This window comes from Sus scrofa, chromosome 16, assembly GCF_054392235.1.
Source record: "Sus scrofa isolate SSC_HxYL_T2T_F1_AM1 chromosome 16, Sscrofa_HxYL_maternal_Yorkshire_Landrace_v2.0, whole genome shotgun sequence".
Taxonomy (NCBI): Eukaryota; Metazoa; Chordata; class Mammalia; order Artiodactyla; family Suidae; genus Sus; species Sus scrofa.
In genome coordinates this window covers 41,406,938-41,428,297 of record NC_139398.1, presented here as the reverse complement: position 1 = coordinate 41,428,297, position 21,360 = coordinate 41,406,938, and the positions used below count along the sequence as shown (strand labels likewise).

Below are 21,360 nucleotides of genomic sequence, written 5' to 3'. Positions count from 1 at the left end.
CTGTATTAAGAGAAATAACTCCAAGTTAAGAGAAGTAACTTGACCAAACATATGGGGAGATCTACGGTTACTCTGACAAAGCAATAACTTTAGTTAACTACATAATCATAAATGACAGCACAAGCATTCGTAGAGGACACTAACAAGAGCGCAGGTATGACCGTGTCTCTGGGAATTGAAATAATCTTAGAAAGAAAGCAAAATTGGGTATTCTGTTTATTAGAATATTTATCATGATACAAAATTTATCCATATATAATGCACTATAATATAATACCTGTATTTGGAAATATGTTATATCTAATCTCTGTTTCAGGAAAATATAAAAAATGTGAAAATTTTCAAAATACATCAAATACTACAAAATTTACATTTATTTTATGTGTTATTCAACTCTGAATTTTTTAGATCCTTATTCAGATCCATTTGACATTTAAAGTGCTTCTATTAGCCATGCTCGATATGCAAATTTATTTAAGTGAGGTAGTACCCTATCCTATGCCATAAGAGGTAATATTTTACTAGTTCACTAGTATAGATATGAAAATATTACAAATACAAATAGGAAAGTAAAAAGTGATATTTCCTCTAGCACATTATTATGAGACACTGGATTAGAAGTCTAGGTAATTTCTAGGAAATTTGTATTTTGATACACAATAGGGAATTAATTTTATTTTGTCATATTGTGTACAAAAAAAGAAAGCGGCTTTTGTTTAGGTTACTGAGCAGCCAAGAACAAATGTTCCCATGAATTCTAGAAACTCAGGTAAACACTTTTCATTGCCATACAATTTTTTTTCTGTAAATTCATGATTGACTCTGTGTTACTGCAATGTCAAGCTCTGTTTTAGAGGTCAAAGAAATATTACTGAGCTGAAAAATTCTTGAGGCTATTTGTTCTGACTTATAAAATGATTATTTGTATAGGTGACAGTAATGTCAAGTGGCAAAAATGTTTATAATCAGGGTTAACTAATGTCAGCAAAAATAGCATTGGGTGATTGATATATCTCATACCTTAAGGATTATTAAAAGCATATATATGTAGTGTGTGGTAGGCCAAATTTAATCTCCTGAGACACACTTCTTATGGTGTTGAAATTGGAAACAGATTTCTAATATTCCTATAATAGGTTGCATGACTCTTAGTTTCCCCTCTTGGGTAAGTGAAATAACATACCTTGTAAAGAAAATAACTCATAAAGAAAAACAGGAGAAATCATGCAGAATTAAAATTAACAGGCCTTGGAGTTCCCATCATGGGGCAGCAGAAACAAATCTGACTAGTAACTATGAGGTTTCGGGTTCGATCCCTGGCCTCTCTCAGTGGGTTAAGGATATGGCGTTGCTGTGAGCTGTGGTGTAGGTCGCAAACGTGGCTCAGATCCCACATTGCCATGGCTCTGGTGTAGGCTGGCAGCTGTAGCTCTGATTGGACCCCTAGCCTGGGAACTTCCATGTGCTGCAGGTGTGGCCCTAAAAAGACAAAAAGACAAAAAAAAAAAAAAAAAAAAAAAATTTTTAATTTAAAAAATTAACAGGCCAAGTCCCCATTACTTGTGAACTTAATTATCATTTAGAAATTTGTATCCAGATGAAGGAACAAATTTGCAGTAAGATTTTTAAAGCTATGATTGCACCACTAGGAAATTCCTAGTTGAGTTCTCAGAGAGTAAACAGACAAGGTACAAAAAGCAGAAAGATTGAAACAACCAACAGAGTCTAGAAAATATGCCAAAGTATGCCAAAATCTAAAAAGGTTACATTTGTAAGCTGCACTCAGATTGTTCTTCAGGAGCTCAATTTTATTTAGTTTTATATTTTATTTTATTTTTCTTGTGAAGTCAATCTGAGCACCCAAAAGAAAGTTAGTTGCCTATCTGATGAGTAAGAATATGGAAGACAGTATTACCAAATATTATAGATACTTTCTTCATTGTATTCATTGAACAAAAATCTCAAAAATATATTGTGCTCCTTAAAGAAAGTACATAAAGTTGGAATTCCGTCATTGCTCAGTGGTTAACAAACCTGGCTAGCAACCATGAGGACGCAGTTTCGATCCCTGGCCTTGCTCAGTGGGTTAAGGATCCAGCATTGCCATGAGCTGTGGTGTAGGTCTCAGATTCAGCTCGGATCCTGCATTGCTGTGGCTGTGGTGTACGCTCTCGGCTACAGCTCCGATTGGACCCCTAGCCTGGGAACCTACACATGCCGAGGGTGTGGCCCTAAAAAGACAAAAAAGAAAAAGAAGAAGAAGAAGAAAGTACATAAAATATTTGGCAAGTTCTGTTACAAAGGGGAGATATACCCATCAGGCGAACCAATATTATTTTATCTAAAACTTAAAACTAGGACTTAGGAGTTCCCATTGTGGCGCAGCGGAAACGAATCCAACCAGGAACCATGAGGTTGCGGGTTTGATCCCTGGCCTTGCTCAGTGGGTTAAGGATCAGTTGTTGCTGTGAATTGTGGTGGAGGTCACAGACGCGGCTCAGATCTGGTGTTGCTGTGGCTGTGGCATAGGCCAGCGGCTACAGCTCTGATTAGACTCCTAGCCTGGAAACCTCCATATGCTGTGGTGCGGCCCTCAAAAAAGACAAAAGACCAAAAAAACAAAAACAAAAAACAGAAAAAACTAGAACTTAATGTCAGCCTCTGGTTTGCCCATTATCATTCATGTATTCATAAGCCTTTTAAAACAAGTTTGTCTGAGTTAGGAACTGAAAGTTGCAGTCACTATGAGGGATAAAATAATGTTACTGGAAGTTCTCATTGTAGTGCAGCAGAAACGAATCTGACTAGTATCCATGAGGATGCGGGTTCGATCCTTGGCCTCCCTCAGTGGGTCGGGGATCCGGTGTTGCCATGAACTGTGTGGTGTAAGCCAGCAGCTACAGCTCTGATTGGACCTCTAGTCTGGGAACCTCCACATGCCACGGTGTGGTCCTAAAAAGCAAAAAAGAAAAAAATAATAAAAAAATTAATGCGACTGTATGGTTGTCTTTAAAATGTCCTAATTAGCTAGGGAGATAAGGTCAATAGTTAAGAAACAATTCGAAAACATAGTACAAGGAAACAAAAATAGTGATATACTAATATATATACAATTTCTAAGGAACCTAAAGGATAGTATGAGATGACTAAATTGTTTTTCTCCCTCTGAGCTTTGCCCACAAACACTCATGCATGCGCACACACACACAAAGTAAATACTCAGAAACTCAGTCTGTAACACTAACTCATGACTCTCTTTAGTCAATAAGTAATTCCCGAAAAACTTAATATCAAGAGAAATTAATTTATATTAAATCTGGAAATTCAGTTCATAAAATCTAAAACTGCTATGATCATGCTTACTTTTTCTCATTGCTAAGTGTGTGGCATTGTTAATTTCTGTTCATGATGGAAACAAAAATTATGGAGCCATTAAAAGAAGGAAGTATTTGAATTGTTTTTCACACTGACCAGTGACTATTTCTGCTCTCATGAATATACACTCATTTGTTCTATTTCTCACTTGGAAATTATTGAGGAGATGCTGAGAGATAATGGCTGAAATGTTGGGAATGAACACAGCATTAGATAACTTTGGAAAGGACTTTGCTGGTGTAATCTATATTTAGCCCTTAGTTTTTTCATGGGTGATTGAAACACATTTTGTAGAAAATGTTGCTATTTTGTTCAGTGATTCAATTCAGCAAACATTAGGCACGTACTAAATGCCATGGAAGCACTAAAGATATAAAAATCAATGGAACTTTAGTATAAAATATGACCTAAGTCTAAAGTTATGGATTAAGTGTTGATAAAACTCTAGAGACGTAATTGAATTTTACATTTTACAGATGAATAGAAGAAGGTTCAGAGAATGTAAGTGTTGGCCCAGATCTTCCCAGCCAAGATTAATCAATCTGACACTATAACCTAGGACTCCTAACCCCCAAGCCAGTACTTTGTACACTACTCCAAAAAAAAAAATCTAAAATAACGTAAGAAATTGGGTGTGTGTATACAGCTGAATCAGCAGGTAATCATGACTGCTGCAGAAAATCACCAAAATAGCACTCTACTTCATTAGTTGACGAGAAGTCAACCAAATTGAAGTTAACAGTTTTGATTCCAAAACTCACAAAAGGTAAAGAATTACATTTTAAATAAAATTTAGTGAAGAAGCAAGATTTGCTGGACATTAAACATCTCTGAAGTTTTACTGAGTTGGCAATATATGGAAATTTGAGGGTAAGCTCTCATGGCACATTATTCACTTTTTATATAGGCTTGAAATATTATTTAAATGCATTCTTTGGGAAGATTTCTTTTCTTACCAAAAGCGGTATTGAACTGATTCATTAGTTACGGGGATCTATACCATGTCATATATCTATTCCATGTAACTATATATATTGTATATCCATCATATGAGGACTCCAGGTGATAGAAGCCAGAAAATCACTTGCAAAGATAATTTAGAGAAAACATGAATACATGTATATCTATGCAGAAATAAATCTATTTTTACCCTATCTCCAAAATGACTAAAAGTATTGACAGCTGTATTTTTCTCTATTTTTTTTTTTAAGGGCCACACCCACAGCATATGGAAGTTCCCAAGCTAAGGGTTGAATTGGAGCTGCTGCTGCTGGCCTATACCACAGCCACAGCAATGTCTGAGCTATATCTGGGACCTGCACCACACCTCATGGCATTGCCGGATCCTTAACCCACTGAGCAAGGCCAGGGATCAAACCCGAATGCTAATGGATCCTAGTTGGATTCGTTAACCACTAAGCCACGAAGGGAACTACTTTGTCTAATTTTTAAATGCATTTTTTAAAATATAAAACAAGGAAATATCTGCTTCTTATGAAAAGTGTTCAGATAATTTTTAAGCATACATAAAAGTAAATAAAAATCCATTTCTTACTTAAGATAACCTTCAATACATGTCTTTACCTCCTCCTTTTACAGAGACCAAATTAAAAGTAGTAAGGGAATATTATGTTTTGCCTTCACAATAAAGAAAAAGAAATGTAGAAGGCAAGTCGTTCCCTCTCTTTGGATGCTATTGTATGAGGATATAAATGCTTGTAGTTTCTTCTGTGTCAATTTGTGATTATGAGAGGTTGGCCAAGAAAGAAAGTCATGCTAACACAGTGTCTCAGCATCACTGAGATGCTAAATCACCCCTAGCCTTGCCTACTCCCAGATTTTTGCTTTGTAATATAAATTATTTTTGGTAAGCCAGTGTTATTCAGGTATTCTGTAACATGCAATTAAGAAATTTTTTGTAGGTCAGGGATACAGTGATGGTTTCAGAGGTACATGTAGATGTCCAAACTCATCAAATTGTGTACATACATATGTGTATTCCTTTGGTATATCATTTATACTTCAATAAAGCTGGGTTTTTTGTTTTTGTTTTTGTTTTTTAAGAGCTGGAGAAACTGTATTTCAGGAAGAGAGGAATGGTGTTATGGACCGAATGTCCGTGTCTCCTCCCCACCTCCCAAATTTAATAAGTTGAATTCCTAACCCCCAATTTGATGGTATTTTATTTAGAGTTAGATGAGGTGATGAGAGCAGGGTCTTCCTGATGGGATTAGGGACCAGATTCTTAAAGGAAGAGATGAGAGCTCTCTCTGTCCCTCCCTGTCACATGAGAATATGGCATCTACAAGCCAGGAAGAGACCTCTCACCAGTACCCAACCATACTGTCTCCCAGATTTTGGACCTCCAGCCTCCAGAACTGTGAGAAAATACACTTCTGCTGTTTAAGACAAAAAAAAAATTTTTTTTTTTTAAATTATCCTGGTGTTTACAGATGAAACCTGAAGGGAAAGTAGAGGGGGCCTAGAATATATAAACTGAGGGCTGTGGCCAAGGAGAGAGATCTCCTGATGGAACTCTAGAAAAGCTGTTGGCTAAGACATGGTGTGATAACGGCCAACTGAAAAGTGAGGGGGAAAACAGTGACTTATAGAAGGTCTGTATGTGGTACAAGGGACTCTCCACACCTCTCTCCACATTGCAGAACAGCCTGTAACAAGACATTTATTTTCCTGAGGGGAGAAAAAAGCCAGTGGTTCTTCCCTAAAGCAATTGAATTAGGAAAAGAATTAGAATAGGTAAGGTGAGGAGTTCCCTTCGTAGCTCAGTGGTAATGAATCCAACTGGAATCCATGCAGATGAAGATTTGATCCATGGCCTCACTCAGTGGGTTAAGGATCCAGCGTTGCCGTGAGCTGTGGTGGAGATCGCAGACGCGGCTCAGATCTAGTGTTGCTTTGTCTCTGGCCTAGGCAGGCAGCAACAGCTCCAATTTGACCCCTAGCCTGGGAACCTCCATATGCTGCGGGTGCAGCCCTAAAAAGACAAAACAAAAAACAAACAAGCAAACAAACAAAAGAATAGGTAAGGTGTTGGTAACCTTGGAGTACAGCCCTCCTCATTCTGTCATTTACGGAATTATGAGGATAAACTTGCCACCTGTTCACCCTAAAGAGAAACTTCAAATCTACAAACTCTGCCACACCACTGGTTTTCATTCTCCAATGATTTTTTTACTACTCTGTCTTCCAGTTTGTTGATCCAGTCCTCTGTCTCATAAAATGTACTTCTTTTTTTTTTTTATGCTTTTTAGGGCCACACCAGGGCCATATGGAAGTTCCCAGGCTAGGGATCGAATCAAAGCTACAGCTTCTGGCCTACACCACAGCTTATAGCAACGCATGATCTTCGTTGGCATCTTCGACCTACACCACAGCTCATGGCAATGCCAGATCCTTAACCCACTAAGCAAGGCCAGGGATCGAACCTGCATCCTCATGGATACTAGCTGGGTTTATTTCTGCTGCACCAGAAAGGGAGCTCCCATAAAATATACTTTTTATTCCTTCTAGTATGTAGGCTGCTGGCTGCTGGTGGGAGAGGTTGGGTCCCAGCATGGCTGGATGCATGGCCTAGAGGGTCCTGGGGCTGGTGGTAGCCCATTGGTAGGTGGGGCTGGGTTCTGGTATTGAGAGCAGAGGGAGGACTCCAGAACAGTGCTTGTCAGCACCTGTGTTCTCCTGGTATAATGAGCTCCTAAAACTGGCTACCACCAGCACCTTTGTTCTCAGGGTATGTCCCAGTTGCCTCCTGCCAATCTAGGAGGCTCTAAAAATCAGCAAGTAAGTCTGACCCAGGCTCCTTCAAATGACTGCTTCCGTGCTGCTGGTTGGAGGGTGTGAGGTTTCACAGGTGCCTTTAAGGAGCAGAGTCTCTCCTACAACCCTCTAGCTCTCCAGAATGTAGCCCCACTGGCCTTAAAGCCAGATTTTCTGGGGATCATCTTCCTGTGCAGGACCCCCAAGCCAGGGAGCCCCGTGTGGGGCTGAGACCCCTCTCTCTTTAAGGGGAATCTCTGCAATTGTGATTATCCTCTTGTTTGTGGGTCACCTACCCAGGGATGTGGGTCTTGACTATACAGTACATCTACCTCTCCTTCCTGTCTCATTATGGTTCCTTCATGATATCTTTAGTTGTAGAAGATCTTTTCTGCTAGTCTTCATGCATTCTTATCAATAGTTGATCGATAAATAGCAGTGATTTGGGTGTGCCTAAGGGAGGAGGTGAGCTCAGGGTCTTCCTTCTCTTCCATCTTGGGTCCACCACAATATCATTTATTAAATTTGAAACATGTTTGCCAGCATGAACAATAGCAACATAATTGGTGGCTTAGGGAGCATTTCCTAAAATCCTCTCAATTGCAAGATTAGTTCAGATGCACTTCTTTAGTACTCCCAGCATACCTGCTTTCTGTATTACTGTTACCAGATTGCATTTAAATGAATTCTTAATTAAAAAGAACTTTTCCTTTTTATCACCAACATATAAGTACTACAAAAGTAGGTATTATGGGAGTTCCCCTTGTGGCTCAGCAGAAAAGAACCTGACTAGCATTCATGAGGACGTGGGTTTGTTTGATCCCTGGCGTCTCTCAGTGGCTTAAGGATCCAGCGTTGCCGCGAGCTGTGGTGTAGGTCACAGATGCAGCTTGAAACTGGTGTTGCTTTGGGTGTGGTATAGACCAGCAGCTACAGCTCTGATTCAACCCCTAGCCTGCGAACTTCCATATGCCACAGGTATGGCCCTAAAAAGCAAAAAAAAAAAAAAAAACAAGTAAAGTCTACGGGATTTTCATGAATAAATTTTGGGAAATGAAATATAAAGTCATTGCTTTTATCATTTATTTGGCTAGCTAATAAGAAAATCCAAATTTGCAAATGTTTGCTTACCATATATTGGACTCAAAATTTCAATAAAGGATTTTCTTTGGAAATTACTTAAATAAAAAGCCCTCTGTGCATGTGGAATATAATTTTTATACTGATCTTATTGGGAATATGTGGACTACGTAAAGCATGCCTATAATGCATATATCTGAACCTATAATCCAGTTTTGCTTGATCATAGAACTTTCTAAGCCAGTGATTTGGGGGCTCACTTTGGTTTCTGTCTATATAAAACCATCTGCTCTCTGCCTTCCAAAATTCATAAAACTTCTGTCTGAGTGTTGTTTTTTCCTGTTTCAACTACATTTTGGATTTATTATTCTTTTTTCTGCATTTTCTTTGGTTGTTGTTGTTACTTCAGGAATATTGGAATGGAGCTAGAGGAAGATAAATTTATTTCAGCCTTCTCTTTGAACCAAAATCCTTAATTGTTCTAAAAAAAAGACTTCTAAGATTGAGTATTAGCAATTGGATACTTTTAGTTAACAGAAGATGGAAATATTGCTTATCATTGGTTTCTCATGTTAAGAGACTTTTTAATTGTGGTAGGCTTTAATGGCCTTTTAAAAAAAATTACCAAACAAATCTTTCTTTCTTGTTTTTATAGAGATTTGCCTGCTGACCAAGGGACGGCGCACTGCTAGTGTTCGAGCTGATACATATTGTCGTCTTTATTCACTTTCTGTGGACAATTTCAATGAGGTCCTGGAGGAATATCCAATGATGAGAAGAGCCTTTGAGACAGTTGCCATTGACCGACTAGATCGGATAGGTACTCTGCTTAGTTTTCTTTGCGCACAATTCAGTTTTAATCTGGCAGACTGTTATATATATGCAATCATAAGCCCTAAATGCTAGTTTATAGATCGCTTATTAGTTAGCTTAGAAATAGCAATGAGCTCTCCCCTCTAGAAAGATCTGAGGCTTTATCTAACTTTCTCTTCTAAGTATTCTAGGTTTGTTTATTCATCTCTATTTTTACTAGCCACGCAATCCGATTTCCCCAGTGATACCAAAACAATTTGAATCTTAAGGTAAAAAAGAAGATAAGAATTCTAGATAGCATTAAAATAGAACTAAAAATACAATAATATGAGTCTACATTACAAACTAAATTTTATCATAAGGTTTTTTTTTTAATTCTTAAGGATCAACTCAACATATATTTTTATGTTAAGAATTGAAAACTTGTGCATTTTAATTGTCTCAATACGAACTTTTTGGAATGTTTGTAATACAGACTCAAGCAGAAAAAGCCTTCATAGAAGTGCCCACTTAGATGCTTTACTTCGCCAACATCAACTTATTTTAAAACCTTCTCTGCTCTCCAATAAAAATATACAAGTTAAACTTTATTAGTTATACTAGTTTAAGATTTGAATAATCGCCATAGTAAAGTTAGATCATATTGTTCTTGCTGTTAACTTCCCAAGATATGCTGGAACATTCTTATGTCAGAGGATGGTATGTATTCATTTTCCACACCCAGATCCTTCTCCCCTACCCTGCCCTCCACTGCCCCCTTTCCCTGCTGAACTCGACTGCCCTTCACATCTCAGTTTAGACAACACTTCCCTGTAGAAACCTTCTATGACCTTCTGCCCCCTTAATAGGCTGAGTACCCCAGACATGTTCCCCCAAATCCCTGGGAAGTTCCTCCATCGCAGCACTGCTTTAATTATTTAAATTGCTCTTTAAACGCTAAGCTTTATGAATGTAAAGATCATGTCTAATTCACTATTACATTCACAGTACCTAGTACACAATGAATATTGTTGAAGAGAGTTAGGGAGGGATGAAGGAATCAATGAACTCAAAAGATGGGGTTGGGAAATCACTGGAAAATAAACAAAGAGGTACTTCAACGGCTTCATTCTTATTAAAGGTAAGGACTTTTGATTGATGTATGATTATATCAGCTTCTCTTCTGTACTTTACAGCTTTCTTTTTTTCTATAGTGGTAGGATAGCAGACTGCATAAGGATCTTAAATAAGGTTAGGAGAGGTAAAGGTAGTATTGGACATTACCATTAGACATAAGACACATACTAGAAGTCATACTGATAACTTAGAGATGTAACAGGATGGAGTGTCCAGGAGACAGTGGTTAGAAAAGAAGTGAGTACACCTGAAAACATCTTTACTTAATTTGAAGATAACTTCCCTCTCCATGGTATGTGAGTGTTCATGGTAGATCCAGTGGCTCATTTCTGAGCATATGAGTTTTTCCCTAAGTCAGCTAGACATCTTGAGCAAAAGCATCAAAATCAGGATATTTCAAAAGAGGATTTCTGTTCATCTGATTGAGCATCACTATCATCTAACTTACTGCAGTAAATTTTTCATAAGAAAGTTTGCATGAAATGGTTTGGAGTCAATAATGTAGCCAATAAAATTGCTAGTGAGCACCACCAGCATTTGCATTTTTAATCCTCACAAGATTCTAGCATTAAAAATTCTAGTAAGGGGAGTTCCTGTCGTGGCACAGTGGTTAATGAATCCAACTAGGAACCATGAGGTTGAGGGTTCAACCCCTGGCCTTGCTCAGTGGGTTAAGGATCCGGCGTTGCCATGAGCTGTGGTGTAGGTCGCAGTCACCGCTTGGATCCCGCATTGCTGTGGCTCTGGCGTAGGCCGGTGGCTACGGCTCTGATTAGACTCCTAGCCTGGGAATCACCATATGCCGTGCGCGGCCCTAGGAAAGACAAAAAGACCAAAAAAAAAAAAAAAAAGTTCTCCTAAGGAAGTTCCCATTGTGGCTCTCGCTGGGTTAAGAATCTGACTAGTATCCATGAGGATGTGGGTTTGATCCCTGGCCTTGCTCAGTGGGTTAAATATCTGGCATTGCCTTGAGCTGCAGCTTGGATCTGGTGTTGCTATGACTGTGGTGTAGGCCAGCAGCTGCAGCTCCAATTCAACCCGTGGCCTGGGAACTTCCATATGCCTCAGGTGTGGCAATAAAAAACAAAACAAAACAAAAGTTATAGTATTTTTCTACAAGGTCCCAGATACTGAGATTATGAAATGTTGACTGCTCACATATCACAAAGAAATATCCTTCTCAGTTTTGTGGCCATTGTTTATGATTTTGTATACTACAGTTAGTTAAGAAAATATGCTAAGTAAGCACTATATTTTCTCCTAATATAAGTCTTTGTTCTTTGGAAAATCAGGAAAATTCTTTAAGGAGAGAGGTAACTATTCATTTTGGTAGTCATTTAAAATGATGGCCTTTCCCAGCAGCCAAGTAAATTATAGCATACATTTCCATTCAAAAACATTCCTTGCTTTATTTATTTATTTATTTTTGGCTGTGCCTATAAGTCCTGGGCCAGAGATTAAACTGGCACCACAGCAGTGACAATGCTAGATCCTCAGCCCACTGAACTACCAGGGAACTCCTCTTCCTTTTACTTTACATGTGATACTTTAATTATATGGCAAAAAGATTTACTTTCCAGTTATCATATTTCCTTGGGTATTATTTTATTGATGATATCATTAAAAGTCATTGAATTTCCACTCTCTCATCCACCTGCAATTTATTCTTTGTGAGTGTGTGTCTGTGTGTCTGTGTGTGTCTGTGTGTCTGTGTGTTTAGTGCCACACCCATGGCATATGGAGATTCCTAGGCTGGGAGTCGAATCAGAGCTGTAGCCCCTGGTCTGCATCACAGCCACAGCAACAGGAGATCTCACAATCTACACCTCAGCTCACAGCAATGCTGGATCCTTAACCCACTGAGTAAGGCCAGGGATCAAACCTCCATCCTCATGGATACTAGTCAGATTTGTTTCAGCTGAGCTACTGCAAGAACTCCCAACCTACAGTTGATTCTAATTGTTGTTTTGCCAGAGAATGTCTTCTTGTTGCAAACCACCCCAAACACAATGGCAGAAAGGAGGGGTAATGCTTATTGAGGTTCTAGAGGGATCAGAGAGCTTGCCATATGTTATGCTCCTTGATCCTGACAACAGTCTTTCAGAAGAGGAAAGGTTATGAAATAGTTCTCAGTCTGGCTGCACATAAGAATCCCCTGGAGAGAGTTCCCCGGTGGCCTAGTGGTTAGGATTAGGCACTTTCACGGTTCAGTCCCTGGTTTGGGAACTGAGGATCCTACTTTGAGCTCAAAAAAAAAAGGAAAAAGGAAAGAAAGAAAGAACAGACACTCACAACATTGTAAATCAAGAATTCCCCGGGGGGAATTTGCTTTTAAAATACTGAAATATGGACCCATGTCTGATTATTCCCATTTAGTTCTTAGGGTTCAGATGGAAATCAGTAACTTTTAAGGCTCCAGAAATAAGAAAAATATGCAGGTAAGTTAGAGAATCACTGGTGGGGGGGGGGGGGCACTGGTCAAAAGTAAAGGCCTTTGCTTCTCAAACCTGCATATAAGAATTACCTGGGGATCATAGTAAAAGGCAGCATCTGGTTCAGAGAGTGAGCAAAGCCCAGAAGACTTCATTTCCAGCCAACACTCTCATGATACAGATATGGCTGGTTCATAGTCTGTGGTAAATCTATGATCACATCTACTGATTTCCTTTCCCAGCTCTGTCACTTATTAACCATGCTTTCTTGGACATTACTCTTAACCTTCTTATGTTCCAATCTCCTTTGGGTGAAATGAGATAATGAGCACATCTACTTCAAAAAGTTGTGGATTAAATAAAATAACTCTACCTAAAGCTTTGGGTAGATTTCCTGTCACAGAAAGAGTTCCATTGTCCTTTCTTGAGAAATCTTGATTTCAGGCCTATCCTGATCCAAATGCCCTTTTCTCTCCTAAGGTAGCCCTCATGCAAATATCTCCATTTCTTCTGTAAGATAGCTTTTGCCATATTACAGACTTTTCAGCTTGATTTGTGTAGAAGGTAAGATTTATCAGAAAGATGCAGGAAACATAAGAGGCAGGAGCCACGTTGCTATTTGGTGTCTAAAGGTGAGTACTTGTATCTTTTCTAATTATGGTTTTCTCCAGATGTATGCCCAGGAGTGGGACTGAAGGATCATATGGCAGCTGTATTTTCAGTCTTATAAGGAACCTCCATTCTGTTATCCATAGTACCAATTTACATTCCCACCAACAGTGTAGGAGGGTTCCTTTTTCTCCACACCTCTCCAACATTTATTGTTCATAGACTTAAGTTTAATTTTTGCTTTTATTTTATTTTGTTTTATTTTATTTTATTTTGTTTTTATTTCCATTAGTGTAGAGGAGGATCCAAAAAGATATTACTGTGATGTATGTCAGAGTGTTCTGCCTATGTTTTCCTCTAGGAGTTTTAAAGCATCTGGTCTTCCATTTGGGTCTTTAATCCATTTTGAATTTATTTTTGTGTATGGTGTTAGAGAGTGTCCTAATTTCATTCTTTTACATGTAGCTGTCCAGTTTTCCTAGCATCATTTATTGAAGAGACTTATTGGATATTCTTGCCTCATAAATTAATTGACCGTAGGTGTATGAATTTATTTCTGGGCTTTCTATAATGTTCAGTTGATCTATATTTCTGTTTTTGTGCCAGTACCATACTTTTTTGATGGCTGAGTCTTTGTAGTGTAGTCTGATGTCAGAGAGCCTGATTCCTCCAGCTTCATTTTTCTTTCTTTAGATTACTTTGGCTATTTGGGATCTTTTGTGTTTCCATACACATTTTAAAATTATTTGTTCTAGTTCTGTGAAAAATGTCATTGGTAACTTGATAGAAATCACATTAAATCTGTAGACTCTTTTGGGTAATATAGTCATTTTCACAATATTGATTCTTCCAATCCAAGGACATGGTGTTTCTTTCCATCTGTTTGTATTATTTTCAATTTCTTTCATCATCTTAATAGTTTTTGGAACACAGGTCTTTTGCCTCCTTAGGTAGATTTATCCCTAGGTTTTTGGGTTTTTTTTTTTTTTTTTGATGTTATGGTAAATGGGATTGTTTCCTTAATTTCTCTTTCTAATCTTTTGTTGTTAGTGTATAGAAATGCAAGAGATTTCTGTGTGTTAACTTTGTATCCTGCAACTTTACCAAATTCATTCATGAGCTCTAGTAGGTTTTTCATAATGTCTTTAGGGTTTTTATGTATAGTATCATGTGATCTGAAAATAGTGATAGTTTTACTTCTTTTTCAATTTGGATTCCTTTTATTTCTTTTTCTTCTCTGATTGCTGTGGCTAATACTTTCAAAACTGTGTTGAATAAGTGATGAGAAGGGGCATTCTTATCTTGTTCCTGATCTTAGAGGAAATGCTTTTGACTTTTCACCATTGAGTATGATGTTACCTGTGGGGTTGTCATATGTGGGCTTTATTATGTTGTGAGCATCCCTCTATGTCCACTTTCTGGAGAGTTTTTGTCATAGATGAATGTTGTTTTTTATCAAAAGCTTTTTCTGCATTTATTGAGATGACCATATGCTTTTTATTCTTCAATTTGAAAAGATAACATGCACCCCAGTGTTCAAAGTAAAACTATTTACAATAGCCAAGACATGGAAGGAACCTAAGTGTCCATCAACAGATGAATCGATAAAGAAGATGTAGTGTATGTACACAATGGAATATCACTCGGCAGTAAAAATGAATGAAATATTGCCATTTGCAGCAACATGGATGGCCCTAAAAATGATCGTACTAAGTAAAGTAAGCCAGACAGAGAAAGACAAAATTATACAAGTGAACTTATTTAGAAAGCAGAAATAGACTCATAGACATAGGAAACAAATTTATGGTTACCAAAAGGGAAAGACGGGGATAAATTAGGAGTTTGGGATTAAAATACACACTACTATATATAAAATAGATAACCAACAAGGACCTACTATATAGCACAGGTATTGAACTATATTCAATACCTTGTGATAACCTATAATAAAAGAGAATGTAAAAAAGAATATATATATATATAACCGAATGTATATATAAAACTGAATCACTTTGCTCCACACCTGAAAATAGCACAAAATTGTAAATCAACTATATTTCAATGAAAAATAAAAAGATGAAGGTGACTACTTGGCTCTTAAGTCTCTTATGAAACGCTGCCATAGTTTTGTTTGCAGGAACCACTGTCATTTGGCGTTGCCATCAGTCTTTCTGTTGTCCTGTAGACTTTCTAAGTGCCTATCTTTCTTTCACTGACAGGAAAGAAAAATTCAATTCTTTTACAAAAGTTCCAGAAGGATCTGAACACTGGTGTTTTCAACAATCAGGAGAATGAGATCCTGAAGCAGATTGTGAAACACGACAGGGAGATGGTGCAGGCAATCGCTCCCATCAGTTATCCTCAAATGACAGCCCTGAATTCCACCTCTTCAACTACTACTCCAACTTCTCGCATGAGGACACAATCTCCGCCAGTGTACACAGCTACCAGTCTGTCTCATAGCAACCTGCATTCCCCCAGTCCCAGCACACAGACCCCTCAACCGTCAGCCATTCTCTCCCCCTGCTCCTACACCACTGCGGTCTGCAGCCCTCCTGTACAGAGCCCGCTAGCCACTCGAACTTTCCACTATGCCTCCCCCACCGCTTCCCAGCTGTCACTCATCCAGCAGCAGCAGCAGCAGCAGCAACAGGTACAGCAGTCCCAGCCACCGCAGACCCAGCAGCAGCTCCAGCAGCCACAGACACCTGGCAGCTCCACACCGAAAAATGAAGTGCACAAGAGCACTCAGGCGCTTCACAACACCAGCCTGACCCGAGAAGTCAGGCCCCTTTCAGCCTCGCAGCCCTCGCTGCCCCATGAGGTCTCCACCCTGATTTCCAGACCACATCCCACTGTGGGTGAGTCCCTGGCCTCCATCCCTCAACCTGTGACCACTGTCCATGGCTCGGGCCTGCAGGCAGGGGGCAGGGGCACTGTCCCCCAACGAGTCACCCTGTTCCGACAGATGTCGTCGGGAGCCATTCCCCCCAACCGAGGAGTCCCCCCGGCACCCCCTCCACCAGCAGCTGCTCATCAGAGAGAGCCTTCCTCAGTCTTAAGTACAGACCCAGAGGCAGAAAAGCCACGATTTGCTTCAAATTTATGATCCCTGCTGATTGTCAAAGCAGAAAGAAATACTCTAATAAACTGAGAGTATTCTCAGATCTTATTTTATTCTATCTCCTGATAGATCCCTATAGCCAACTATGAAGAGATATTTTAGACAGCTTTGGCCTACATGCAAAATGTAAAATATATATATATATATATGCTATTAAATCTATATCTAAAGATCTCAAGAGAAGTTCAAAAGACTTGTTTAGCATTCAGTGTTCTATGTCTTCCTTTCTTTAAATCATTAAAGGATTTAAAATGTTGTTGTAAGATTATTTATTTTTAACCTACTTTTACTTAATTCCTTTGATATATGTATTTCTCTATTTTATGAAGAGTTCTTGGATTCAATGGAAACAAAACTCTGATTTTAAAAAGGCAACTCAAGTGAGCTACTGAAGAGCACCAATCAAAATTTCTCTCATTAGCTGTTTCTCTGCATCTAAATTGTTAATCATTGATTAGGGAGGATTAAATAGCAAATCCCATTTTATAGCTCTAAATTGTATTTTGGTGCTTTCAATTTTGAATTAGGTTAAAGAACACACTGTATGCTTGGCCATGGTAGGAAACTAGCATTGCCATTGTTGTGACTATCTGGAACCTCAAACATGTTCATCCATCTTTCAGAAAGCTGAGGGGATATTTCTCTTCATGTGTTATTGGACTTTTACCAAGACTCAATCAATGTTAGTTGTAAATAACTTTTTCAACCCAAATAAAAATAGCTATTCTGTGCTGTATGAAGGTAAAAGTCATCATTTAAGAATTTAGTTTTATTGCTTCACTTCAAAACTTAGAGTTTTAAATTTTACAAAACCTAATTGTGACAAATATTCAACTGTAATGCAATGGCTTGAAACCTACAATATTATTTTAACCTGCAATGTTTTATGCAAAATTGTATGCTCGATTCTACAAATTGCTTGTATTGCACCAAAAATCATTACTTTTCTTCCTTCTTGCCATAATCAAGCATCTGAAAATAGTCCCTGCATGCTTTTGGGAAAAACAAATAGGTTCAAAGCAATCATTGTAGGGAAAGGCTTACAGTATTTCTCATTTCTAGAAAAGTATAACCACTCATTAATTGCCTATCTTAAAATTCCTATAAGGCTGACTTGGAGCTCTGACTTAAGTCTAGAAGTGAGGTTTTCACTTTCATTTATTATTATTATTATTATTATTATTTGAATAATGATTTGTAAACCACAACTTGATTTGGAGTTGCCAGTGTGTTCTGTGTCTTCACTGTAGTTGGTAGTTTACTGTGGTGTTAATTAAAAAAAAATAAATACACCATAGCATCATGTCTGCTTGGGAACGCAAACTTTGCTCTATGTGTATTGTAACTAAATGGTTAGTAAATCTTAAGGCATGTGGTGACTAACAAAGCCCTTAGATAGAAAGTTTATTTTAAAGTGCTGAAAAAAGTACAGACCTGGTGATAGCAAGCAGGGGTCAGGCTGAATGTCTATGAGCATTGTTTGTTTATTTGTCTGTTTCCTTGACCTTTCCCATGATCAGTGAGCATCTGCTTCTTCTCAAAGAAGTCCCTTAGAAATCATTTGTGCCTAACACATCCCACAAATGTGGTGGATGACTGGAACACAACTGGAAGATACCTAATAACCAACTTCTGTAAATAACCCAAGTTAAGAGAATGACCTAAAGTGGAGGTCTTTTGTATCTCTAACACTGGAGATGCATTTAAGAAGAACTTAATAAAGATCATACATTAAATGGGTCAGGGCCTCCAGAGAGACTTGAGGACAGAAAACAAAAACAAAAGCAAAAACTCTAAAATGGATCCATGCTGCCTGTTATGCCTTTCTTGAGTATAATACCTATAGTACCAAAATGAGTTGTGATGTTTAATTTCTAACAGATCCCAGCTTGTTTGGACGGAATCAACAGTGCTAATCAATGTGGTATTATAATTAACATGCTGGTGACGTATGATGGTGCATCAGGAATGGTGTAAGAAAGGGATTGTTCAGTCTACCTAGAACCTATGGGGAAGCTGCAAGACCATTTACATATCAGTACAAAATTCCTTTATTTTATTAAAATACTGAGAATTAACTTCAATTTATTAAGATCATGTATTGGTCCTTTAAATTATTAAAAGTTTACATTTGATAGGACTAATGGGTTTGGTAGTGAAATATTTTTATATATATATATAAATTTTTGTTTTTTTATTTTGAGCACTATTGGGAAACATAGGCAAAATTGAATTGCATGGTCTTTCAGTGCAACCATAAAATTTTTATTCACTTTGTAATAGAATGGACAAAAGAAACCCTAAAATTTATATGTTAAACTAATAAAGTGGTACAGGGTAAATTATATACATATTATGTATGAGTATATATACTTAGGTTAAGAAAAAAATGACTCACATTCCTGTAATATAAAAGTTCATTGCTAGTTGAAAAGTGACCTCTTTTTCTCTGTACATAGTTAAGCCCACAAGTATGGAGTTTTAAACTGTACAGAAAGAAATGTATTATTGAAAAGACTGGTCTTTCTGCTGCTGGGAAAATAGTAGACTAGCTGATTCTTATAACAACTGTATGATCAGGGACGAATTAGAGTATTTCTTTTGTCTTTGCTCAAAGCCATACATATATAAATATATATAAAGATTATTAATAAATTCAACAAAATAAACTAAAACCATGAATATTTTATTTTATCAATATACTTTAATCAAACTTTTTTTTATTAAAGAATACATATTTGCCTCTTTCTATCTTTACATCATAAGATTTCCAAGAGGGCTTGTACTTGGTAATCATTATAAAATCAATTATAGGTATTCTTTTTTTTTTTTTTTTGTCTTTTTGCTATTTCTTTGGGCCACTCCCACGGCATATGGAAGTTCCCAGGCTAGGGGTCTAATCGGAGCTGTAGTCGCCGGCCTACGCCAGAGCCACAGCAACGCGGGATCCGAGCCACGTCTGCAACCTACACCACAGCTCACGGCAATGCCGGATCGTTAACCCACTGAGCAAGGGCAGGGACCGAACCCGCAACCTCATGGTTCCTAGTCGGATTCGTTAACCACTGTGCCACGATGGGAACTCCCAATTATAGGTATTCTATAACTGTAGAAAGAAAAGGACCTAAATAGAACATGGATTTTCCAGCTATTTCTGTGTTTTACCTCTTCTATAATGTACAAGTTGGAATTTTTTTATTCTTCACACTGTACTTCCTTGGTGTACGGTTGTCGTCCAGTTTCAAAAAACAGACATGTCTGTGCTATGATTGGATATGAAAGTTGAGAAATAATTGCCCTATAATTTACATATACAAACCTATTTCAAGTTATCCTTCAGTCTTTCAAAGGCTTTGGTTAGTGACAGAACCTCCCGATGCAAGTGGATTTTGAATCAGACTTAAAAGCCTGAGATGGAGTTTATTACAGTGAGTGAAAGAATCTCAGAAAATCTAAGGATAAATGGCAGATTATATTCATCAGATAAATAGCCTGTCTCCGGGTCTCAGTGACCACTCCCCATAGGTGAATAATTCCCTGATTGATGCTGTTCCACTTTACAAATTTTTCCATTTACAAACTTAAGTGAGCATAACATCTGCAGGACACTGCGAAGTACACAGCCATTTAGGATTACTAAAATAATCCTAATGGACTTGAGTGATCTAAACACTATGATAAGTTTTGAATTTTAGATGTATTATATTGAATCCTAAATTATTTGTACTTTAAAGTACAAGCATTCTTTACTATCTTTCAGGCTTATTTTTAAAGACATAAGTGTTTATATTTGCTAATTTTACTATGCTGCTTTTCTGCAATGGATCTCACTTTCATCTGTAACATTAAGCTCTTTAAACAAGGTTTCTCTCCCTCCTACCTCTATCCTTCTAGAATATGTGCCATAAAACCCAGGTGTGGTTATTTTGTTCATACACTGAGCAAAGTTTTATTACATGCTCTTTTTGAAAAAATTACGCGTACTGTTCAATATGAAAGAAACAAAGTCCTTTATAGGACAACTGGATGTTGAGCATCATTAGCCACTTGAGTCCTGAAAGGAATAGTCAGAAATTTTAAAAAGTTTGACTGGCTGCATTGACTTGTTAGCTCAGTTCTATAATTTTATTCACTCTATCCTTTTTTTCCAGGAAAATAGGATGGAACGAAGAAGATTTGCTGTTTTATTCAGGGTTAAGTGTATCTGCTACTGGCACACGAAAGCAGTGACTTTCTTAAATAATTTTGATGCTTTCCTTTTTAAAAAGTGGCATCTATATTTTATAACTTGGCCAGCAGTGAAGTCAGTCATGATGAGCATCTCCACTTCCAAAAGAGAACAAAGAAATAGAAAGTACCTTGCCCGAGTTCATCAAGAATTTAGAAGCAAGTTGGCCGTATTCCTCCTCTTCCCATTTTGGAGTTTTTGACCAAAGACCACATCCCTTTCTTTTCCAGGAGCAATTGACATTTCCATTAATATTTGTTGTTTTTGTTCCTCATTTCCTTCATAGTTTTAGGGTATGAAAAGCATGAGCTTCTCTATACAGGAAAAATGCTATGCCATAGTCACAAATCTGCCTCCAGAAAAAAGACAATTTTTATTATACTTGTTTTGAAGAAAATACTAGTAATTTTATAATACTTGATTGCTTTTCAGTTTTGATTATAGTCTCAATTATATTGAAAACGCACAGTTCTCAGCCCTCAAAGTGTGATATTCTGATATCTAGCATAATGAAGTTCTTCATTTGAGAAATATTCAATAGTATTTAATAGATTAAAAACTTACATACACCATAGAGAATATAGTCTCCCTGTAACTCCATGCCAATGATCAAATATATGTTAACAATATTGGCTTGGAAATAAGCAGATGGAAAGATTCAAGTGATTGTCTTCTTTGCCATAATTACCTTAAAATGCTAAACACATATCCCAAAGCTAGCGGCATAAGTCAAAATGTGTGTGATCCCTCAATTCAGAACAACCTGAAGACCAGTAGCAAGTTGATATAAGTACCCTCGACAGTGG

At 37.7% G+C, this 21,360-nt stretch overlaps 1 protein-coding gene across 1 annotated transcript in view; it reads left to right on the top strand.

Annotated features, from left to right (window-relative positions):
- HCN1 (hyperpolarization activated cyclic nucleotide gated potassium channel 1) overlaps nucleotides 1-17,619 on the top strand; it is a 371,079-nt gene extending 353,460 nt beyond the window's left edge. The window contains exons 7-8 of the mRNA XM_021077110.2: nucleotides 8,888-9,052; nucleotides 15,422-17,619. Coding sequence (XP_020932769.2) covers nucleotides 8,888-9,052; nucleotides 15,422-16,311 — 1,055 coding nt within the window. The 3' untranslated portion in view covers nucleotides 16,312-17,619. The remainder of the gene's footprint in view (nucleotides 1-8,887; nucleotides 9,053-15,421) is intronic.
- The last annotated feature ends 3,741 nt before the right edge of the window (nucleotides 17,620-21,360 follow it).